The 26,022-nt window shown below is 36.3% G+C and overlaps 1 protein-coding gene and 1 long non-coding RNA gene across 2 annotated transcripts in view; one reads left to right on the top strand and one right to left on the bottom strand.

Annotated features, from left to right (window-relative positions):
• The window catches only part of LOC149411897 (uncharacterized), a 138,887-nt gene that overhangs the window by 96,143 nt on the left and 16,722 nt on the right, over positions 1–26,022 (top strand). The window lies entirely within an intron of this gene.
• Positions 18,218–20,511, bottom strand: LOC149411898 (uncharacterized). The gene is made up of 2 exons (XM_089646233.1): positions 20,382–20,511; positions 18,218–20,172 (listed from the first exon to the last, which is right to left on the bottom strand). Exons 1-2 carry the CDS (start codon positions 20,509–20,511, stop codon positions 19,166–19,168), a joined length of 1,137 nt encoding a protein of 378 aa, XP_089502359.1. The 3' UTR covers positions 18,218–19,165.

Genomic DNA, 26,022 nt, shown 5'->3' with positions numbered 1-26,022 from the left:
ATAAATGATTTTGGGTAAATTTTTGAGGCAGTGAGGCCTTTTCAAGTTAATTTTCAATCCCGTAGTACATTATTTTGATGTAGGTATCTCTTAAGGTTTTCGCGAACTCAATATATCTTTTTATAGTTATTTGGTGAGTATATTTCCGTCTCCAGCTGCTCTCTCTGTAGCTCTTTTTAAAGTTGGTAGTTGTGTATTTATCTATTGCGGTCCATTACCGTCTCGGGCCGCTCTCTGTGCAGCCCTACTCACTCTTCTTGCAAGAGCGTTATTTCTCCTTCTCACAGCTATCATATTACGTGGTGTGCAACGGCTCTTTGATACCGTTGCCTCACGAACCATACCATGAATATTATGGCGGCCCACAGACAGAACGAGCGGTTCTGCCTGAATATTCTCTTCACTAGCTCCACCACGGCGTTCCAAATGTCAATGTCTTTGACTTCTTCTGTTTCAGCGATATATCCAGACATCTTTGGTCTGAGTAATTAATTAAAACTAAAAGTTAATAAGACAAAATACATGAATACATGCGGAAACAATTAGTATTTCTAAATCAGTAAAAACAAGCTGACGTATACCCGGCGTTGCTGGGGGACTTATAAATGATTTTGGGTAAATTTTTGAGGCAGTGAGGCCTTTTCAAGTTAATTTTCAATCCCGTAGTACATTATTTTGATGTAGGTATCTCTTAAGGTTTTCGCGAACTCAATATATCTTTTTATAGTTATTTGGTGAGTATATTTCCGTCTCCAGCTGCTCTCTCTGTAGCTCTTTTTAAAGTTGGTAGTTGTGTATTTATCTATTGCGGTCCATCCTGTCTCGGGCCGCTCTCTGTGCAGCCCTACTCACTCTTCTTGCAAGATCGTTATTTCTCCTTCTCACAGCTATCATTACGTGGTGTGCAACGGCTCTTTGATACCGTTGCCTCACGAACCATACAATGAATATTATGGCGGCCCACAGACAGAACGAGCGGTTCTGCCTGAATATTCTCTTCACTAGCTCCACCACGGTGTTCCAAATGTCAATGTCTTTGACTTCTTCTGTTTCAGCGATATATCCAGACATCTTTGGTCTGAGTAATTAATTAAAACTAAAAGTTAATAAGACAAAATACATGAATACATGCGGAAACAATTAGTATTTCTAAATCAGTAAAAACAAGCTGACGTATACCCGGCGTTGCTGGGGGACTTATAAATGATTTTGGGTAAATTTTTGAGGCAGTGAGGCCTTTTCTAGTTAATTTTCAATCCCGTAGTACATTATTTTGATGTAGGTATCTCTTAAGGTTTTCTCGAACTCAATAGATCTTTTTATAGTTATTTGGTGCGTATATTTCCGTCTCCGGCTGCTCTCTCAGTAGCTCTTTTCAATGTTGGTAGTTGTTTATTTACCTATTGCGGTCCATTACCATCTCCGGCCGCTCTCTGTGCAGCCCTACTCACTCTTCTTGCAAGAGTGTTATTTCTCCTTCTTACAGCTATCATTACGTGGTGTGCAACGGCTCTTTGATACCGTTGCCTCACGAACCATACCATGAATATTATGGCGGCCCACCGACATAACGAGCGGTTCTGTATGAATATTCTCTTCACTAGATTCACCACGGCGTTCCAAATGTCAATGTCTTTGACTTTTTCTGTTTCAGCGATATATCCAGACATCTTTGGTCTGAGTAATTAATTAAAACTAAAAGTTAATAAGACAAAATACATGAATACATGCGGAAACAATTAGTATTTCTAAATCAGTAAAAACAAGCTGACGTATACCCGGCGTTGCTGGGGGACTTATAAATGATTTTGGGTAAATTTTTGAGGCAGTGAGGCCTTTTCAAGTTAATTTTCAATCCCGTAGTACATTATTTTGATGTAGGTATCTCTTAAGGTTTTCGCGAACTCAATATATCTTTTTATAGTTATTTGATGAGTATATTTCCGTCTCCAGCTGCTCTCTCTGTAGCTCTTTTTAAAGTTGGTAGTTGTGTATTTATCTATTGCGGTCCATTACCGTCTCGGGCCGCTCTCTGTGCAGCCCTACTCACTCTTCTTGCAAGAGCGTTATTTCTCCTTCTCACAGCTATCATTACGTGGTGTGCAACGGCTCTTTGATACCGTTGCCTCACGAACCATACCATGAATATTATGGCGGCCCACAGACAGAACGAGCGGTTCTGCCTGAATATTCTCTTCACTAGCTCCACCACGGCGTTCCAAATGTCAATGTCTTTGACTTCTTCTGTTTCAGCGATATATCCAGACATCTTTGGTCTGAGTAATTAATTAAAACTAAAAGTTAATAAGACAAAATACATGAATACATGCGGAAACAATTAGTATTTCTAAATCAGTAAAAACAAGCTGACGTATACCCGGCGTTGCTGGGGGACTTATAAATGATTTTGGGTAAATTTTTGAGGCAGTGAGGCCTTTTCAAGTTAATTTTCAATCCCGTAGTACATTATTTTGATGTAGGTATCTCTTAAGGTTTTCTCGAACTCAATAGATCTTTTTATAGTTATTTGGTGCGTATATTTCCGTCTCCGGCTGCTCTCTCAGTAGCTCTTTTCAATGTTGGTAGTTGTTTATTTACCTATTGCGGTCCATTACCATCTCCGGCCGCTCTCTGTGCAGCCCTACTCACTCTTCTTGCAAGAGTGTTATTTCTCCTTCTTACAGCTATCATTACGTGGTGTGCAACGGCTCTTTGATACCGTTGCCTCACGAACCATACCATGAATATTATGGCGGCCCACAGACATAACGAGCGGTTCTGTCTGAATATTCTCTTCACTAGCTCCACCACGGCGTTCCAAATGTCAATGTCTTTGACTTCTGTTTCAGCGATATATCCAGACATTTTTGATCTTAGTTATAATTTAAAACTAAAAGTTAATAAGACAAAATACATGAATACATGCGGAAACAATTAGTATTTCTAAATCAGTAAAAACAAGCTGACGTATACCCGGCGTTGCTGGGGGACTTATAAATGATTTTGGGTAAATTTTTGAGGCAGTGAGGCCTTTTCAAGTTAATTTTCAATCCCGTAGTACATTATTTTGATGTAGGTATCTCTTAAGGTTTTCGCGAACTCAATAGATCTTTTTATAGTTATTTGGCGAGTATATTTCCGTCTCCAGCTGCTCTCTCTGTAGCTCTTTTTAAAGTTGGTAGTTGTGTATTTATCTATTGCGGTCCATTACCGTCTCGGGCCGCTCTCTGTGCAGCCCTACTCACTCTTCTTGCAAGAGCGTTATTTCTCCTTCTCACAGCCATCATTACGTGGTGTGCAACGGCTCTTTGATAACGTTGCCTCACGAACCATACCATGAATATTATGGCGGCCCACAGACATAACGAGCGGTTCTGTCTGAATATTCTCTTCACTAGATTCACCACGGCGTTCCAAATGTCAATGTCTTTGACTTCTTCTGTTTCAGCGATATATCCAGACATCTTTGGTCTGAGTAATTAATTAAAACTAAAAGTTAATAAGACAAAATACATGAATACATGCGGAAACAATTAGTATTTCTAAATCAGTAAAAACAAGCTGACGTATACCCGGCGTTGCTGGGGGACTTATAAATGATATTGGGTAAATTTTTGAGGCAGTGAGGCCTTTTCTAGTTAATTTTCAATCCCGTAGTACATTATTTTGATGTAGGTATCTCTCAAGGTTTTCGCGAACTCAATAGATCTTTTTATAGTTATTTGGTGAGTATATTTCCGTCTCCAGCTGCTCTCTCTGTAGCTCTTTTTAAAGTTGGTAGTTGTGTATTTATCTATTGCGGTCCATTACCATCTCGGGCCGCTCTCTGTGCAGCCCTACTCACTCTTCTTGCAAGAGTGTTATTTCTCCTTCTTACAGCTATCATTACGTGGTGTGCAACGGCTCTTTGATACCGTTGCCTCACGAACCATACCATGAATATTATGGCGGCCCACAGACATAACGAGCGGTTCTGTCTGAATATTCTCTTCACTAGATTCACCACGGCGTTCCAAATGTCAATGTCTTTGACTTCTATATAATTTATATAATTTAAAACTAAAAGTTAATAAGACAAAATACATGAATACATGCGGAAACAATTAGTATTTCTAAATCAGTAAAAACAAGCTGACGTATACCCGGCGTTGCTGGGGGACTTATAAATGATTTTGGGTAAATTTTTGAGGCAGTGAGGCCTTTTCAAGTTAATTTTCAATCCCGTAGTACATTATTTTGATGTAGGTATCTGCTCTCTCTGTAGCTCTTTTTAAAGTTGGTAGTTGTGTATTTATCTATTGCGGTCCATTACCATCTCGGGCCGCTCTCTGTGCAGCCCTACTCACTCTTCTTGCAAGAGTGTTATTTCTCCTTCTTACAGCTATCATTACGTGGTGTGCAACGGCTCTTTGATACCGTTGCCTCACGAACCATACCATGAATATTATGGCGGCCCACAGACATAACGAGCGGTTCTGTCTGAATATTCTCTTCACTAGATTCACCACGGCGTTCCAAATGTCAATGTCTTTGACTTCTATATAATCTATATAATTTAAAACTAAAAGTTAATAAGACAAAATACATGAATACATGCGGAAACAATTAGTATTTCTAAATCAGTAAAAACAAGCTGACGTATACCCGGCGTTGCTGGGGGACTTATAAATGATTTTGGGTAAATTTTTGAGGCAGTGAGGCCTTTTCAAGTTAATTTTCAATCCCGTAGTACATTATTTTGATGTAGGTATCTCTCAAGGTTTTCGCGAACTCAATAGATCTTTTTATAGTTATTTGGTGAGTATATTTCCGTCTCCAGCTGCTCTCTCTTTAGCTCTTTTTAAAGTTGGTAGTTGTGTATTTATCTATTGCGGTCCATTACCGTCTCGGGCCGCTCTCTGTGCAGCCCTACTCACTCTTCTTGCAAGAGCGTTATTTCTCCTTCTCACAGCCATCATTACGTGGTGTGCAACGGCTCTTTGATAACGTTGCCTCACGAACCATACCATGAATATTATGGCGGCCCACAGACATAACGAGCGGTTCTGTCTGAATATTCTCTTCACTAGATTCACCACGGCGTTCCAAATGTCAATGTCTTTGACTTCTTCTGTTTCAGCGATATATCCAGACATCTTTGGTCTGAGTAATTAATTAAAACTAAAAGTTAATAAGACAAAATACATGAATACATGCGGAAACAATTAGTATTTCTAAATCAGTAAAAACAAGCTGACGTATACCCGGCGTTGCTGGGGGACTTATAAATGATATTGGGTAAATTTTTGAGGCAGTGAGGCCTTTTCTAGTTAATTTTCAATCCCGTAGTACATTATTTTGATGTAGGTATCTCTCAAGGTTTTCGCGAACTCAATAGATCTTTTTATAGTTATTTGGTGAGTATATTTCCGTCTCCAGCTGCTCTCTCTGTAGCTCTTTTTAAAGTTGGTAGTTGTGTATTTATCTATTGCGGTCCATTACCATCTCGGGCCGCTCTCTGTGCAGCCCTACTCACTCTTCTTGCAAGAGTGTTATTTCTCCTTCTTACAGCTATCATTACGTGGTGTGCAACGGCTCTTTGATACCGTTGCCTCACGAACCATACCATGAATATTATGGCGGCCCACAGACATAACGAGCGGTTCTGTCTGAATATTCTCTTCACTAGATTCACCACGGCGTTCCAAATGTCAATGTCTTTGACTTCTTCTGTTTCAGCGATATATCCAGACATCTTTGGTCTGAGTAATTAATTAAAACTAAAAGTTAATAAGACAAAATACATGAATACATGCGGAAACAATTAGTATTTCTAAATCAGTAAAAACAAGCTGACGTATACCCGGCGTTGCTGGGGGACTTATAAATGATATTGGGTAAATTTTTGAGGCAGTGAGGCCTTTTCTAGTTAATTTTCAATCCCGTAGTACATTATTTTGATGTAGGTATCTCTCAAGGTTTTCGCGAACTCAATAGATCTTTTTATAGTTATTTGGTGAGTATATTTCCGTCTCCAGCTGCTCTCTCTTTAGCTCTTTTTAAAGTTGGTAGTTGTGTATTTATCTATTGCGGTCCATTACCATCTCGGGCCGCTCTCTGTGCAGCCCTACTCACTCTTCTTGCAAGAGTGTTATTTCTCCTTCTTACAGCTATCATTACGTGGTGTGCAACGGCTCTTTGATACCGTTGCCTCACGAACCATACCATGAATATTATGGCGGCCCACAGACATAACGAGCGGTTCTGTCTGAATATTCTCTTCACTAGATTCACCACGGCGCACTGTGTTTCGTTTCATATAGCTAGACGGAAAAAAGTCACTTTGGAATTCTTGAAAAATGACTTCATGGGGGTATTAACAGGTAGTTAGTGTGACAAATTCTTTTGAAATTGGGGTAATTAATGCACGGGTTGACTCATACCAGAGCCCTAAAGTTAGGTAAATTAATTAATGAATTATCAGTTGCTTTTATTCGCATCTTGTCGCGCGAGCTGTAAGGTTGTTTATGTGGTTAAAATAATGTGTTTTGATTCTAAAAAAAATGGAGGCTACTTTGGAAGGTATGTAGTATGTTATAATTGTAAAATTTTAATATAAAACATTACAGTTTTTTTTAAAAATAATGTTTAACTTGTGTATTTTTTTGTGCTTTAAAAATATTCAATTTCTAACTTCTCGAGAATTTTTTTCGGATAAAGTATCAATAAGGTTCCGTGATTTTTTTTTTGTAGATTAAACAATTAATTTTCTATTCAAATCAGTTTCGATATTTTTGCTCATTAATGCTCACCAATCATAATTTGTCATTTCACAGGCACCACATACCAGATTTCCAGGCAGGAATTGTTCGAGACGTGGAGAAGTTTACCCAAGAAAGAAAGGTTTCAGGGAATATATAATCATATTTTAAGTAAATTTAAACGTCAAAATCTCAGTGCAAGCAGTGAAAAAAATTTGAAAAGCCAAGTACAGTTAATATCTTTGAATATAACCAAAAAGTGGATCGCAGTTTCTCGGATTTGATAAATTTTAGAATTAACATTGAAGATGTAGATTTGAAAATGTAAAATTTAAAATGTTATTAACTATGGTAGATGGCAAAATTTGCAATTTAATGGAAACAAGTCGACTATGTCGTGTTATATCTGTGGTGCCAAACCCAGTGAAATGAATACTACGGTTATCAATAGAGTTCCACGACAAGAATTTTATTCCTTTGGCTTATCTACATTGCATGCCTGGATAAAAACTTTTGAATGTTTTTTGCATATCGCTTATCGAATACAACTCTGGCAAGTCAGAGGGGATGCAAATAAACTAATTTTAAGTACTAGAAAAAAGGGAAAAAAAATTACAGGAACGGTTTAAAAGTGAAATGGGATTAATTGTAGATAAACCAAAACCTGGGTTTGGCAACCCAAACACTGGTTTTTTCGGCTCTGCGGGGGCATATGCGGGGCTCATCAAGAGGTTTTGTATAATTTTGAGTACAATAGCTTCTGGGTATAGCATTATCATCGAACATTTTGAACAGTATGTGCATGACACTAAGGAGTTATATCTTAACCTATATGATTGGTATACCATGCCAACAACTGTTCATAAACTTTTATACCATTCATTTGATGTGATTAGTTCGTGCATTGTACCTATTGGGCAGCTGTCAGAAGAGGCGCAAGAGGCGCGAAATAAAGACTGTAGAAGATTTAGGTAATTGCACACCAGAAAAATCGACCGAACATCAACAAACAGAGATATGTTAACCATGCTATTAATTACATCAGATCCAATAATAAATAGTTTTAGAGAGGTTCCAAGAAAAAAAATCGAGCTCACTTCCCTCTGATGTGTTAAATTTACTTGTTCCACCCAATTCCGAGTCAAGAACACAATGTTTGCGATCTGATGACTCCTCTGAACATTATTCTGATGACTCCTCTTATTATTATTCTGATGATTCCTCTGAACATAACTCAGATAGCATCTAGTTTCAATAAGCATTATGTTTAAGCACTTTCTCACAAATCTATTGGTTCTGTACTCTGTCTTAAAAAAATTAAAGATGTTTATGTGCAGTTAATTTCTCTCGCCGCAAATGACTCAGATAGCACTTTATTAGATAAGTAATATTTTTTGTTTCGTTACTGTTCTTGCATAACTTTTGATATTATTATTTTATTTTCTGACTGCACTTTCTGCAACTAATGCTTGTTTTTATTAAGTTCCGTTGCTAAATATGACTAAAATTGTTTTCCTAGATTAGTAATAATGATTGTTTTGATTATTTTTTAGCTATTTTTTATAATTTTTTTATACTTTCGCAATTGTTTCGTGATTTGTATTATATTTTTTGACTGTGCTTTTACATATTTATTATTCTCAAAATAGACATATTTTTAACTTTTTAAATTTGTTTTCTTCAAAAACCTCAAATACGGTATTAATACTGTTATGAATTATTTAAAAGATTTTTTTCCGATTTTTTTTAGAAAAAAATTAAATTAATCACTTTCAATCCAAATTTTCAATACATTCAGATTAAATACTCCCCACAAGAGGGTTCCAAACACTTTATAATTATAAAAGAGTTTTTTCCGTCTAGCTTGTATGAAACGAAACACTGTGCGGCGTTCCAAATGTCAATGTCTTTGACTTCTTCTGATTCAGCGATATATCCAGACATCTTTGGTCTGAGTAATTAATTAAAACTAAAAGTTAATAAGACAAAATACATGAATACATGCGGAAACAATTAGTATTTCTAAATCAGTAAAAACAAGCTGACGTATACCCGGCGTTGCTGGGGGACTTATAAATGATTTTGGGTAAATTTTTGAGGCAGTGAGGCCTTTTCAAGTTAATTTTCAATCCCGTAGTACATTATTTTGATGTAGGTATCTCTTAAGGTTTTCGCGAACTCAATATATCTTTTTATAGTTATTTGGTGAGTATATTTCCGTCTCCAGCTGCTCTCTCTGTAGCTCTTTTTAAAGTTGGTAGTTGTGTATTTATCTATTGCGGTCCATTACCGTCTCGGGCCGCTCTCTGTGCAGCCCTACTCACTCTTCTTGCAAGAGCGTTATTTCTCCTTCTCACAGCTATCATATTACGTGGTGTGCAACGGCTCTTTGATACCGTTGCCTCACGAACCATACCATGAATATTATGGCGGCCCACAGACAGAACGAGCGGTTCTGCCTGAATATTCTCTTCACTAGCTCCACCACGGCGTTTCAAATGTCAATGTCTTTGACTTCTTCTGTTTCAGCGATATATCCAGACATCTTTGGTCTGAGTAATTAATTAAAACTAAAAGTTAATAAGACAAAATACATGAATACATGCGGAAACAATTAGTATTTCTAAATCAGTAAAAACAAGCTGACGTATACCCGGCGTTGCTGGGGGACTTATAAATGATTTTGGGTAAATTTTTGAGGCAGTGAGGCCTTTTCAAGTTAATTTTCAATCCCGTAGTACATTATTTTGATGTAGGTATCTCTTAAGGTTTTCGCGAACTCAATATATCTTTTTATAGTTATTTGGTGAGTATATTTCCGTCTCCAGCTGCTCTCTCTGTAGCTCTTTTTAAAGTTGGTAGTTGTGTATTTATCTATTGCGGTCCATCCTGTCTCGGGCCGCTCTCTGTGCAGCCCTACTCACTCTTCTTGCAAGAGCGTTATTTCTCCTTCTCACAGCTATCATTACGTGGTGTGCAACGGCTCTTTGATACCGTTGCCTCACGAACCATACCATGAATATTATGGCGGCCCACAGACAGAACGAGCGGTTCTGCCTGAATATTCTCTTCACTAGCTCCACCACGGCGTTCCAAATGTCAATGTCTTTGACTTCTTCTGTTTTAGCGATATATCCAGACATCTTTGGTCTGAGTAATTAATTAAAACTAAAAGTTAATAAGACAAAATACATGAATACATGCGGAAACAATTAGTATTTCTAAATCAGTAAAAACAAGCTGACGTATACCCGGCGTTGCTGGGGGACTTATAAATGATTTTGGGTAAATTTTTGAGGCAGTGAGGCCTTTTCTAGTTAATTTTCAATCCCGTAGTACATTATTTTGATGTAGGTATCTCTTAAGGTTTTCTCGAACTCAATAGACCCTTTTATAGTTATTTGGTGCGTATATTTCCGTCTCCGGCTGCTCTCTCAGTAGCTCTTTTCAATGTTGGTAGTTGTTTATTTACCTATTGCGGTCCATTACCATCTCCGGCCGCTCTCTGTGCAGCCCTACTCACTCTTCTTGCAAGAGTGTTATTTCTCCTTCTTACAGCTATCATTACGTGGTGTGCAACGGCTCTTTGATACCGTTGCCTCACGAACCATACCATGAATATTATGGCGGCCCACAGACATAACGAGCGGTTCTGTCTGAATATTCTCTTCACTAGCTCCACCACGGCGTTCCAAATGTCAATGTCTTTGACTTCTTCTGTTTCAGCGATATATCCAGACATTTTTGATCTTAGTTATAATTTAAAACTAAAAGTTAATAAGACAAAATACATGAATACATGCGGAAACAATTAGTATTTCTAAATCAGTAAAAACAAGCTGACGTATACCCGGCGTTGCTGGGGGACTTATAAATGATTTTGGGTAAATTTTTGAGGCAGTGAGGCCTTTTCAAGTTAATTTTCAATCCCGTAGTACATTATTTTGATGCAGGTATCTCTTAAGGTTTTCGCGAACTCAATAGATCTTTTTATAGTTATTTGGTGAGTATATTTCCGTCTCCAGCTGCTCTCTCAGTAGCTCTTTTCAATGTTGGTAGTTGTTTATTTACCTATTGCGGTCCATTACTATCTCCGGCCGCTCTCTGTGCAGCCCTACTCACTCTTCTTGCAAGAGTGTTATTTCTCCTTCTTACAGCTATCATTACGTGGTGTGCAACGGCTCTTTGATACCGTTGCCTCACGAACCATACCATGAATATTATGGCGGCCCACAGACATAACGAGCGGTTCTGTCTGAATATTCTCTTCACTAGCTCCACCACGGCGTTCCAAATGTCAATGTCTTTGACTTCTGTTTCAGCGATATATTCAGACATTTTTGATCTTAGTTATAATTTAAAAATAAAAGTTAATAAGACAAAATACATGAATACATGCGGAAACAATTAGTATTTCTAAATCAGTAAAAACAAGCTGACGTATACCCGGCGTTGCTGGGGGACTTATAAATGATTTTGGGTAAATTTTTGAGGCAGTGAGGCCTTTTCAAGTTAATTTTCAATCCCGTAGTACATTATTTTGATGCAGGTATCTCTTAAGGTTTTCGCGAACTCAATAGATCTTTTTATAGTTATTTGGTGAGTATATTTCCGTCTCCAGCTGCTCTCTCAGTAGCTCTTTTCAATGTTGGTAGTTGTTTATTTACCTATTGCGGTCCATTACTATCTCCGGCCGCTCTCTGTGCAGCCCTACTCACTCTTCTTGCAAGAGTGTTATTTCTCCTTCTTACAGCTATCATTACGTGGTGTGCAACGGCTCTTTGATACCGTTGCCTCACGAACCATACCATGAATATTATGGCGGCCCACAGACAGAACGAGCGGTTCTGCCTGAATATTCTCTTCACTAGCTCCACCACGGCGTTCCAAATGTCAATGTCTTTGACTTCTTCTGTTTCAGCGATATATCCAGACATCTTTGGTCTGAGTAATAAATTAAAACGAAAAGTTCATAAGACAAAATACATGAATACATGCGGAAACAGTTAGTATTTCTAAATCAGTAAAAACAAGCTGACGTATACCCGGCGTTGCTGGGGGACTTATAAATGATTTTGGGTAAATTTTTGAGGCAGTGAGGCCTTTTCAAGTTAATTTTCAATCCCGTAGTACATTATTTTGATGCAGGTATCTCTTAAGGTTTTCGCGAACTCAATAGATCTTTTTATAGTTATTTGGTGCGTATATTTCCGTCTCCGGCTGCTCTCTCAGTAGCTCTTTTCAATGTTGGTAGTTGTTTATTTACCTATTGCGGTCCATTACCATCTCCGGCCGCTCTCTGTGCAGCCCTACTCACTCTTCTTGCAAGAGTGTTATTTCTCCTTCTTACAGCTATCATTACGTGGTGTGCAACGGCTCTTTGATACCGTTGCCTCACGAACCATACCATGAATATTATGGCGGCCCACAGACATTACGAGCGGTTCTGTCTGAATATTCTCTTCACTAGCTCCACCACGGCGTTCCAAATGTCAATGTCTTTGACTTCTTCTGTTTCAGCGATATATCCAGACATTTTTGATCTTAGTTATAATTTAAAACTAAAAGTTAATAAGACAAAATACATGAATACATGCGGAAACAATTAGTATTTCTAAATCAGTAAAAACAAGCTGACGTATACCCGGCGTTGCTGGGGGACTTATAAATGATATTGGGTAAATTTTTGAGGCAGTGAGGCCTTTTCTAGTTAATTTTCAATCCCGTAGTACATTATTTTGATGTAGGTATCTCTTAAGGTTTTCGCGAACTCAATAGATCTTTTTATAGTTATTTGGTGAGTATATTTCCGTCTCCAGCTGCTCTCTCTGTAGCTCTTTTTAAAGTTGGTAGTTGTGTATTTATCTATTGCGGTCCATTACCATCTCGGGCCGCTCTCTGTGCAGCCCTACTCACTCTTCTTGCAAGAGTGTTATTTCTCCTTCTTACAGCTATCATTACGTGGTGTGCAACGGCTTTTTGATACCGTTGCCTCACGAACCATACCATGAATATTATGGCGGCCCACCGACATAACGAGCGGTTCTGTATGAATATTCTCTTCACTAGATTCACCACGGCGTTCCAAATGTCAATGTCTTTGACTTCTTCTGTTTCAGCGATATATCCAGACATCTTTGGTCTGAGTAATTAATTAAAACTAAAAGTTAATAAGACAAAATACATGAATACATGCGGAAACAATTAGTATTTCTAAATCAGTAAAAACAAGCTGACGTATACCCGGCGTTGCTGGGGGACTTATAAATGATTTTGGGTAAATTTTTGAGGCAGTGAGGCCTTTTCAAGTTAATTTTCAATCCCGTAGTACATTATTTTGATTCAGGTATCTCTTAAGGTTTTCGCGAACTCAATAGATCTTTTTATAGTTATTTGGTGAGTATATTTCCGTCTCCAGCTGCTCTCTCAGTAGCTCTTTTCAATGTTGGTAGTTGTTTATTTACCTATTGCGGTCCATTACTATCTCCGGCCGCTCTCTGTGCAGCCCTACTCACTCTTCTTGCAAGAGTGTTATTTCTCCTTCTTACAGCTATCATTACGTGGTGTGCAACGGCTCTTTGATACCGTTGCCTCACGAACCATACCATGAATATTATGGCGGCCCACAGACATAACGAGCGGTTCTGTCTGAATATTCTCTTCACTAGCTCCACCACGGCGTTCCAAATGTCAATGTCTTTGACTTCTGTTTCAGCGATATATTCAGACATTTTTGATCTTAGTTATAATTTAAAAATAAAAGTTAATTAGACAAAATACATGAATACATGCGGAAACAATTAGTATTTCTAAATCAGTAAAAACAAGCTGACGTATACCCGGCGTTGCTGGGGGACTTATAAATGATTTTGGGTAAATTTTTGAGGCAGTGAGGCCTTTTCAAGTTAATTTTCAATCCCGTAGTACATTATTTTGATGCAGGTATCTCTTAAGGTTTTCGCGAACTCAATAGATCTTTTTATAGTTATTTGGTGAGTATATTTCCGTCTCCAGCTGCTCTCTCAGTAGCTCTTTTCAATGTTGGTAGTTGTTTATTTACCTATTGCGGTCCATTACTATCTCCGGCCGCTCTCTGTGCAGCCCTACTCACTCTTCTTGCAAGAGTGTTATTTCTCCTTCTTACAGCTATCATTACGTGGTGTGCAACGGCTCTTTGATACCGTTGCCTCACGAACCATACCATGAATATTATGGCGGCCCACAGACAGAACGAGCGGTTCTGCCTGAATATTCTCTTCACTAGCTCCACCACGGCGTTCCAAATGTCAATGTCTTTGACTTCTTCTGTTTCAGCGATATATCCAGACATCTTTGGTCTGAGTAATAAATTAAAACGAAAAGTTCATAAGACAAAATACATGAATACATGCGGAAACAGTTAGTATTTCTAAATCAGTAAAAACAAGCTGACTTATACCCGGCGATGCTGGGGGACTTATAAATGATTTTGGGTAAATTTTTGAGGCAGTGAGGCCTTTTCCAGTTAATTTTCAATCCCGTAGTACATTATTTTGATGTAGGTATCTCTTAAGGTTTTCGCGAACCCCATAGATGTTTTTATAGTTATTTGGTGAGTATATTTCCGTCTCCAGCTGCTCTCTCTGTAGCTCTTTTCAAAGTTGGTAGTTGTGTATTTATCTATTGCGGTCCATTACCGTCTCGGGCCGCTCTCTGTGCAGCCCTACTCACTCTTCTTGCAAGAGCGTTATTTCTCCTTCTCACAGCTATCATTACGTGGTGTGCAACGGCTCTTTGATACCGTTGCCTCACGAACCATACCATGAATATTATGGCGGCCCACAGACAGAACGAGCGGTTCTGCCTGAATATTCTCTTCACTAGCTCCACCACGGCGTTCCAAATGTCAATGTCTTTGACTTCTTCTGTTTCAGCGATATATCCAGACATCTTTGGTCTGAGTAATTAATTAAAACTAAAAGTTAATAAGACAAAATACATGAATACATGCGGAAACAATTAGTATTTCTAAATCAGTAAAAACAAGCTGACGTATACCCGGCGTTGCTGGGGGACTTATAAATGATTTTGGGTAAATTTTTGAGGCAGTGAGGCCTTTTCAAGTTAATTTTCAATCCCGTAGTACATTATTTTGATGTAGGTATCTCTTAAGGTTTTCGCGAACTCAATATATCTTTTTATAGTTATTTGGTGAGTATATTTCCGTCTCCAGCTGCTCTCTCTGTAGCTCTTTTTAAAGTTGGTAGTTGTGTATTTATCTATTGCGGTCCATCCTGTCTCGGGCCGCTCTCTGTGCAGCCCTACTCACTCTTCTTGCAAGATCGTTATTTCTCCTTCTCACAGCTATCATTACGTGGTGTGCAACGGCTCTTTGATACCGTTGCCTCACGAACCATACCATGAATATTATGGCGGCCCACAGACAGAACGAGCGGTTCTGCCTGAATATTCTCTTCACTAGCTCCACCACGGCGTTCCAAATGTCAATGTCTTTGACTTCTTCTGTTTCAGCGATATATCCAGACATCTTTGGTCTGAGTAATTAATTAAAACTAAAAGTTAATAAGACAAAATACATGAATACATGCGGAAACAATTAGTATTTCTAAATCAGTAAAAACAAGCTGACGTATACCCGGCGTTGCTGGGGGACTTATAAATGATTTTGGGTAAATTTTTGAGGCAGTGAGGCCTTTTCTAGTTAATTTTCAATCCCGTAGTACATTATTTTGATGTAGGTATCTCTTAAGGTTTTCTCGAACTCAATAGATCTTTTTATAGTTATTTGGTGCGTATATTTCCGTCTCCGGCTGCTCTCTCAGTAGCTCTTTTCAATGTTGGTAGTTGTTTATTTACCTATTGCGGTCCATTACCATCTCCGGCCGCTCTCTGTGCAGCACTACTCACTCTTCTTGCAAGAGTGTTATTTCTCCTTCTTACAGCTATCATTACGTGGTGTGCAACGGCTCTTTGATACCGTTGCCTCACGAACCATACCATGAATATTATGGCGGCCCACAGACATAACGAGCGGTTCTGTCTGAATATTCTCTTCACTAGCTCCACCACGGCGTTCCAAATGTCAATGTCTTTGACTTCTGTTTCAGCGATATATCCAGACATTTTTGATCTTAGTTATAATTTAAAACTAAAAGTTAATAAGACAAAATACATGAATACATGCGGAAACAATTAGTATTACTAAATCAGTAAAAACAAGCTGACGTATACCCGGCGTTGCTGGGGGATTTATAAATGATTTTGGGTAAATTTTTGAGGCAGTGAGGCCTTTTCAAGTTAATTTTCAATCCCGTATTACATTATTTTGATGTAGGTATCTCTTGAGGTTTTCGCGAGCTCAATAGCTATTTTTATAGTTATTTGGTGCGTATATTTCCGTCTCCAGCTGCTCTCTCAGTAGCTCTTTTTAATGTTGGTAGTTGTTTATTTACCTATTGCGGTCCATTACCATCTCCGGCCGCTCTCTGTGCAGCCCTACTCACTCTTCTTGCAAGAGTGTTATTTCTTCTTCTTACAGCTATCATTACGTGGTGTGCCACGGCTCTTTGATACCTTTGCCTCACGAACCATACCATGAATATTATGGCGGCCCACATACAGAACGAGCGGTTCTGTATGAATATTCTTCTCACTAGCTCCACCACGGCGTTCCAAATGTCAATGTCTTTGACTTCTTCTGGTTCAGCGATATTTTTTTTTTCTTTTAGTAAAAAAAAAGATACACAAATTACATAATATAACAATTACATAATATAATTTCACAATATAGTACAGTTATTAACTAACTAACTAACTTACCATCTCGCTGTTTCCCCGCAGGGGTAGGCAGAGAGGACGGACCGCCAAACAACTCGGTTTTGGCACACTCTCCTTGCCTCATTCACATTCATACATCGTCTCATACATACTCTTCTTTTATTCTGACTCTTGACATGGCCCGACTCGAGTACAGTTATTAATTACATAATATTAGTATTTGATGTACCCCCATAAATAAGCAGGGCTTGTGTGTATGGGGGTGTTGTTATATTGGTTTATATTTGATATGATTCAGTTCAACTGTTCGGAATACTTTTTAAGGTGGCTTTTGAATTCGTTTATATTTGCATTCATGTTTCTAATATTTTCTGGTAATGAGTTAAAAAATTTAACTCCGAGATATTCATGGTTGAACTGTCCTATTGTTTTTTTACATTTAGGCGTAGGAAGTATTGACGTTTGTCTAAGATTTCTATTATTTTTAAAGGGTGCAATTTTATTTTGAATATAGTTTTTATAAATTTGTAATGTTGAATGGTAGAAGTATAATGCACTTAATTTTCTGACCTTAAATTGTTTGAATAAAAGTTCGGACGAATATGAATAGGGTTTTTTTTAATATGGTTTTTATTATTAGTTTTTGTGATATGTAAATTGTTTGAGTTTGATTTTTATATGTACCGCCCCAGCCTATAATGCCGTATTGTATAATTGATTGACAGAAAGCGAAGTATGTGGTTCTTAGTAATTTTTCGTTTAAAATATCTCTTAAACATCTAAATTTTTTTATTTTTTATTTTTTTATTATTTTAATATAGATCATAGATACATTAATACATACATATTTTGCAAAATATAATATTTAGGTTCATAATTGGTCATGTATACCTTATCAGAAAAGTGGAGCTCTTGTGCCTGATAAGGGAGCCACGAATTAAATATATATGTTAGTTTCCTTATTCTGTTGTTCAGAATATTTATATGTGGGGACCATTTTAAACCCTGGTCTATTGTTATGCCTAGGTACTTAATATCGGTCTTGATTTCTTTCTTTCTTTCTTGATATATCCAGACATTTTTGATCTGAGTAATAATTTAAAACTAAAAGTTAATAAGACAAAATACATGAATACATGCGGAAACAATTAGTATTTCTAAATCAGTAAAAACAAGCTGACGTATACCCGGCGTTGCTGGGGGACTTATAAATGATATGGGGTAAATTTTTGAGGCAGTGAGGCCTTTTCAAGATAATTTTCAATCCCGTAGTACATTTTTTTGATTTAGGTATCTCTTGAGGTTTTCGCGAGCTCAATAGCTCTTTATATAGTTATTTGGTGCGTATATTTCCGTCTCCAGCTGCTTTCTCAGTAGCTCTTTTCAAAGTTAGTTGTTTTGTATTTGAGGAGCTCAGTATCAAAGTGGGACATAAGCCATTTCGATTATTTTGCAGTAGAGTGAGTTTTTTGTTTCGAATATGTAGGTATGAACTATCTGAATTTTTTTTACCTGCATAATCCTTGACCGTAAAGAATCACAAGCCATACATAAAATTATACAATTTAATACTCTAACTAATTTATTTTTAAATTTAAAAATGCTTATGTCCGCTTTTGATACCAAAACCAGCAATTGTCCGTTTTTGAAACACTTGAACCTGTAAGTGTCCATTTTTGAAACAAAGTCTTACAAAGGTCCAAGGTCCATAATATGAAATAAAAGGCTGTTCAAGTTCATTTTTAACAAGTATATTTTTCACGAATAACAAAATGGTTACAAACAAAAATACTCACTTGGTAATAGTGACTCCTTTACACATACAAAATAAAGGGCATAATCTCAATTTTTTAGAGCTGTTGGAAATTAACAAAAATTCTAATAATCTGAAAGATAGTTTCGCTCGCCACTCGTAGATATATTTAAACCGAGTTCAAATATTAGAGACCATACATAAAAATACTTTATTATACTGGAAAAAGAAACCCCTTAGTCATCATTTGGGTATAATTCACTTAACGAACTTTGGTCAAATTTAAACAATGCGGTAATTTGGGAAACTTAAAAGGGGAATAACCATTAATAATTTCTGATATTTTACTAGGAAATCAATAAGAGCATAGGAAAAAAAGCAATAAATTTTCATTATGAGTACCTATTAAGAAATAATATAGACATATCGTCTGTAAGTAAGTGTCCTGAAGTTGGTAATGCTTTCAGAAGGCAAAACAGCTCTCACGCAATGTTTTTTATAAAATAAATAATAATACAATTGAATATTGCAATGAAATAAAAATTTAAATGGAGTTTTACAAATGAAACAATAACACAACAATAAGAAAACAACATTAAAATAGAAATTCCTCAACGCCTATATCATTTTCAAAACATTCACATGGAAATTCTTCTTCTGATGGTTGATTAATTTGCAAATTATTGTCTATTATGTTTTTGTACCACTGCAGGGTTTCCATACACTTCCACTCTGCACCAAAGTGTTTACAAAGTAAATTGTCCACATCGATAATTTTGTGTTCGTTCACTTTTATTCCTATCGCTACGGGTGCTGCATTTATGCCTTCAAAATTATGTTTTTTTTAGAATTGATTTTTCTCCTGCAACGTTATTATTGTAAGATAGTTCACCTTTTACAAAAATCTGATTTTTATTGGTTTTACGCAGTGTAAATCTCTTGATTGAGAAATTTTGAAATGCAATTGTCCAGTTGTTTTCATGTGAAGTTTTGCTTCATCCTTCCAATTAAAAGGCTTCCAGTCACTTCCAATTGTTTTTAAAGAACCACGTGTTTTAAAAATGTCATGGTATTCTTCTACGTTTATTATCGTGGCCTTCTTTTTCAAATCTTTTTCAATAAGACCGAATACCCGGTTTGCCGGGAGGAAAGAATGTCCTGTAACGGGAAATATTATTTCCACCTTGGTGATTGATGCTGGAGCATCATTGTGCAACCATTTTGCACACATTATTAACATAGTTAAATTTTTATTTTGGCCTGCACATCCGTCTGCCACCAACCTAATGTTGTTGAAGCCCACCAATGATTTGGTTTTCAGCTCATTGAAGATTATCGAAGCCACTTCATTTGATGATTTCCTTCCTTGGTTTTCATTCCAGGTGCATATTGAGACATTATCTGGAGATAGATGGTCTTTCGACGTGCCAGTCACGACAGCTAGATTGTAGCAATACAATTGTCTAGAATAATAAGGCGACTGGTCGCTGACTTTTGGTAAAACTAAGTTCTTCTGGCAGTCGAAAGACATAAGAAAACAATCGTCTGGCTTATCTTTAAAGTATTGAAAGAAACAATCAGCTTGTTTTTTATGTAGTGTTAATTTGAAAACAAGATCATCCCTTTTAATTACAACCTTTTCAATTTTCAGTTTTTCTTTTAATTCGATGCATGTACTGCATTCGTCTGTACTAGGACTTGAAAAACTTATATTAAAGTTTGTATTGAAGACATTCCTAAAATAAGATTCTTTCACTTTTAAATCGTCAAGTACTTGACTATTGTACATTTTCCATATTTTAGAAATGCTAAGACTTGAATCCAAATAAATTCTTGTACTTCTAGCGCGTGTGTAGTGAGACTCAGTTCCTTTGAGCCCCTTAATGAAATTTTTTACCGACTCTAGTTTTTTTTCAAATAATGAATCCTTTCTCGAGCCACCCCTCGTTTCTCAGGGCACCAAACAATTTTTTTTTTTAATCTTTTAAACACTCCAATAACTCTATGCTTGGTAATGTTCAATGCAGACAAAAATGTGTTTCTGCAGGTAGGCAGGTTATTTCCGGCTGAATTTAGAATGCTATATTGTAATGTGGATAATTTTGGTTTACTTGGTTGCTGAATTCCATTGCGGCGTCTTTTGGGTGGGCGTACTCTGCAAAACTTCAATATAAAAGCATCTTGTTTGTCTTTTGCTGGGACGGAGTAGAATGCGTCATGGAACTTCTTTAAATCATTCATCGTTAATAGCCTACACTGTAAGCCACGGCGATGATCACACGTTGGATATCTGGGAAAGCCTTTTGACGAATACCTAAGTTAAGTAAAAACATGAAAATATTAATTATTTGATTCAATAATAAATAGCAAATAAATGCATTTAAATCTTGTCCTTTACAAAAATAAATTAGTTAAAAAATATATTAATGTAATACCATTTTTAAATTTTATGTATCGATTGAACCACCCCGCAATTCGCACATGACATTTGAACAAATTCGGCTGGTTTTAAAATCAAACAATAATGCCATTATTTCGATAGGAAACATTTCTAATTTTAATTGTATTCATCAAAACATGTTTATTAGTCTTAAAAACGCAGGATTCGAAGTTCATATCGTCGTATTTATATAAGAAAACCTCATTGAAATGAGTACAAATTTGGAATAGTATTACGGGTGAACTGACTTACTTTAACGTCTTTTCTTTAGCTCGTTTCCAATTTTCGGGGTTGATTAGGCGCTTGCGAGCATTAGTAATCTCCATTTTATCCAATTTTGATCAATATAGTGCTGGTAAACTTAAATAAATCTCAAATTTCGTCCTAAAACTGTCAACCTTCTTTCACATTCGGCGGTTGGTGACTGACTGTCAAAACAACAGCCGCCATGACACTTTTTGTGATGCTTTTGTATTGTATGTCCGAGTTTGTTGCGAACATGAGTAGCAAGTGTCCGCTTTTGAAACAAAGTGTAAACTTTGACATGCGATTTCTTTTATTTATAGTCCGTTTTTGATAGACTTTCTCAGTTATTCAGTAAGAGAATCAGACATACTACCATAATCAATCAAAATATGCATTTTGGAAAAAGTGGCGTATGTCCCACTTTGATACTGAGCTCCTCATTTACCTATTGCGGTCCATTACCATCTCGGGCCGCTCTCTGTGCAGCCCTACTCACTATTCTTGCAAGAGTGTTATTTCTCCTTCTTACTGCTATCATTACGTGGTGTGCAACGGCTCTTTGATACCTTTGCCTCACGAACCGTACCATGAATATTATGGCGGCCCACAGACAGAACGAGCGGTTCTGTCTGAATATTCTCTTCACTAGCTCCACCACGGCGTTCCAAATGTCAATGTCTTTGACTTCTTCTATTTCAGCGATATATCCAGACATCTTTGATCTGAGTAATAAATTTTTTATTTATTTATTTATTTACTTTCAAAAATACATTTTTTTACTATTAAGTCCCGTTCAACTGATTGATATCAGTTTGTCAACGGGTTCTTTTAACAATTACTTTTTAAATACATATACAATTTTAACAAGTACATAAAATATACAAATAATTACATTAGCACACAAAAATTCTTCCACATAACCATTTTTTTAACATATATTTCCTTCTGTGAGTCAATTCACAGCTTTTTAATGAGTTTGGTAACATGTTGTAAATTATTGGAACGAGGTATTCTAGAGTTCTTTGACCGTATTTATTCAGGTATCTGGGAACTACAAGTCCATCGTTTGCAATTAGTCTTGTATTATGAACATGTGTCACTATTTTATTATGTTCAGATTGAGATGTATGCTGACTCTCAATTTTAAGCCACAATAAAGCACGAACAGATAATAAATTTACAGAATTGTAAGTTATGACTTTGGTACATCATTTCTTTGTTCGTATTTAGTTTTGGTTAATAATAATTTTACCAAAGAATATTGTACATTTTGGACTGAAAGAAGATTTGTTTTTGTTGAATGTCCCCATGAAGTTATTCCATATCTTATTAGGGATTCCGCCAATGACAGGTATACTATTCTAAGGGTATTTGGTGGAACAAAAAACTTCAATCTATAAAGTTTGCTCACTACAGCTCTAAGCCGTGTGCAGACTTGTTGTATATGTATATCCCATTTAAAATTACAATCAATTGTTAAGCCTAGATATACGTATTTTGAAACAAGTTCAATATTTTTACATTAGCATGGTTGTATTACAAAGTTATGGATGCAATTAAAATCATGAGAAATAATTTTAGGAGTTATGGTTATGTTATTATGAGGAGATCTGATGTGCATAAGCTTCGTTTTTTTAGCATTGATTATACCTTAGCATTGATTATACCTTACCATTGATTATGACCTACATCATGTGACCATTTTTGAAGAGTGACAAAGTCACTTGCAGTAAAATACTCGCTATTAATAAATCCTCATGTGAAATAACTAATGCAGTGTCGTCAGCATAAACATAATGTTTTACATGAGAAAAAATAAATTTCATTGCAGTAACATATATTATATACAAGGTAGGGCCTAGTATGGACCCTTGTGGTACGCCTGCGAAAACATAATTTTTTATGCTAAAATGATAAAAAAAAATTACACAAATCTTTCAATTTTGAAAGCAGTTAACAAATAATTTATGTAGGTTTCCTGTAATTCTAATTGTTTCTAGAGTTTTAAGTAATTTACTATGATCAATCGTATCAAAAGCCTTTGAATTATCAATAAATAATACGAGTACATGTTTTCTTTTGTTAAGATCACTATTAATTTTATTTGAAAATTCTTGAAGTAGTAGATCTGTGCTTTTTTTGGAAACCATATTGATGGGTATAAATAATAGAAAAATTTTCAAGGTACTTTATTAGTTTTACAGATATATATATTTTTCTAGGATCTTTTCAATTGCGGGTAAAATACTGATCGGTCTATAGTTTTCAATTTCACTGTGTTTACCACCTTTGAAGATGGGTCGGATTATGCTACATTTGAGATCTTCAGGTATAATTGCCTCCGATAAAATCATATTAATTAATAGAGTTAAAATTGGTCCTAAGATATTAAAGTGTTTTTTAATGTCAGACATTCTAATTTTATCGATTTATTTGTTTATAAACAATGTAGTATTTAATAGTATCTAATGTCAGATGACAACAACAATATATTGAATATTGACAGATGTGCGCTGTCATTGAAAATTAACCATGAAAAGTCTCGTAACAGTTTTGAATGATCGATCTTTCTAGATAATTATTCTTCAATACAATATTTGTTTAAAAACAGAAATTGAATTTCTTGAACATTTTTGACAAATGTACGTAGTACATAATATTATAGTTGACACTATATTGACATTACTTCCAATAATTATGATTTATTTACCTTTGACTTCTTACAAAGTATTTCGAAACAATTAAAAAGAAATTTAAATTGTGTTTACGTTCCTAGGTAAACAAGCACTACATAATATGTAAGTAGTATGTATAATATTACCGTTTATTTTAATACGAGAACTACATTTTGTAGCAAATAATAATGAAATGTTTCCATTAATTTGTATTCAATCTTTTTTTTAAATATAAAGATATTATTGGTATTTCATTTAAATACAGTTGCTTAATAATGTTATTTCTATAATCACTTTTAAATTCTGTCGTTTTTAATTTGTATGACAAGTATACATGACTTGACGTTTAACCTTAAAATTTTGAAAACCAATTTTGTTCATAGATCAATAAATATAGTCATAGACAATCGATATTGTATTAAAAAAAAAATTATTTACTATTTAACTTTCGTAAACTTCTATCTTGAACAGTAATAAATTGTCTATGCTCAAAATAATGAAAATTTCTATGTAAAAACAATGACATTTTGAAAATGCAAATAACGATAATGATTGTAGGCTATGTTTGAGAATACATGAACACAATAAGATAGTATTAGGTTATGAAACATAAAGGAAGGTTATAATGTTACAAGTTAAATATTCTCGAGCAAAGCAATCAATAATGGACATCAGAAACAGTCCTTATCAACAAAATAGATATATATCCAAATGTAACTGCACACACACCGAGTTAACTCTAATATTATCAACTCTAATATTACTGAAAATCCACCCTCACATGATAGAAAATTACGGCACCGAAAATAATTTATTTTACACGTTGTGCGCCAATGTGATGGTGAGATAAATTCCAATGTAATGGTGAAATAATCAGGATCAAAGTAGTGGAATTTATACGGCAGAGCAGAGACCACAGCTCAGGATTATGGGATTAGTTTTCTGTCAAGTAGGTAGGAAATCAGTAAATAAAAAAAAGATGAACTTTATAAAACTATAATGTAACCATCAAAAGAACAAAACATGGGAGTTCAAAGTTATACCAAAGTAACATTAAGAATACAAAACATAAACATACCAGATGGACTCCTGAACACACTATGCTAACTAAACGTGGCCGAATATCGTAGGAAAACAACGGATTGCGAACGAAAACTTGATTCTGGTAGAGGGGAACGGACCCGTGACGGGACCACGGATCAACCGGGGACGGCGTGGAATCCAGGGAACCTAGGTCATCCTGCACTTTGGGGAGGAAGGGCGCTTCACCTTCAAAGAGCGTCTCAAGAATCTCCATCCCAGAAGCACGTGGTCCAACCAGTCTCCAAGACTTACGGACTTCAGAAGAACCAACAGCAATCCGTGACTTCGCGACGCGGGGTTAAACAGGCATAATATTCTAGCCACAACCAGGACCAATCTCTTTACAATTTCAAGTCAAAAAAACAAATTCCACAAAAATGGCCGCCTGCCATCACCGAAAAAAGTGGGATTCACATAACCTCCACTAAAAATAAAAACCAACACGAACTATTCGTGTTAGGAAAAACACCCCGCGCCCTTTTTTAAAGATAAAAACAACTTGTATTCACATGATTTACTCAGATTAAAACACCTCCATGGTAAGTGACTAATTCGCGTACACATAGCCCATGGCTGTCCGGGAGGAAGTGACCATAAACAAAAACTATTTGTCTTCCCCAAAAAAATTGCCAAACTTAAAAAAAAACACCATAGACAAAATAACCAAATAGGCAAGAACTGCACTAGTCACATACTATTTATGTGACATCCCGTAGTTCATTATTTTGATGTAGGTATCTCTTAAGGTTTTCGCGAGCTCAATAGCTCTTCTTATAGTTATTTGGTGCGTATATTTCCGTCTCCAGCTGCTCTCTCAGTAGCTCTTTTCAAAGTTAGTTGTTGTGTATTTACCTACTGCGGTCCATTACCATCTCGGGCAACTCTCTGCAGCCCTCTTCTTGAAAGCGTGTTGTTCCTCCTTCTTATTGCTTACCTTATGTGGTGTGCAACGGCTCTTCGATACCGCTGCCTCACGTACCAGACATGACCACGTCGTTCCAAATTTCACTGTCTTCTATCTCAGAGAGACAGCGAATCAAAATAGCTTTAAAATAGCCCATGTGTGACCACACTCATGGGAGCATGCGAATGAAACCATTTCATGCACATGCCAATTAATGTTGTGTTTTTATTTTTCCCTCCACAACCGTCGGCACACAAACGAATATTTATTTTTCCTTGTAAGTCTTCATTTTTCAAGTTTCTTAAAACATGGAAAACTGCACTGGCAATTTCGTTAGAACCTTTATCGGTCTCCGCTTCATTCCAATAAAAAATACTGACATTTTCTTTGGTCAAGTGGGCCTT

The sequence above is a fragment of the Hesperophylax consimilis genome, chromosome 24, assembly GCF_061612785.1.
Source record: "Hesperophylax consimilis isolate HC1 chromosome 24, BYU_Hcon_1.0, whole genome shotgun sequence".
Taxonomy (NCBI): domain Eukaryota; kingdom Metazoa; phylum Arthropoda; class Insecta; order Trichoptera; family Limnephilidae; genus Hesperophylax; species Hesperophylax consimilis.
This window is presented reverse-complemented; position numbering and strand designations above follow the sequence as displayed.

Coding starts and splice junctions, on each gene's coding strand:
- LOC149411898 (XM_089646233.1), bottom strand. CDS start 20,511: ATGAATGATTTAAAGAAGTTCCATGACGCATTCTACTCCGTCCCAGCA. Junction 20,173..20,381: donor CAATGGAATTCAGCAACCAA/GTAAACCAAAAT, acceptor AAAAAAAACTAG/AGTCGGTAAAAAATTTCATT.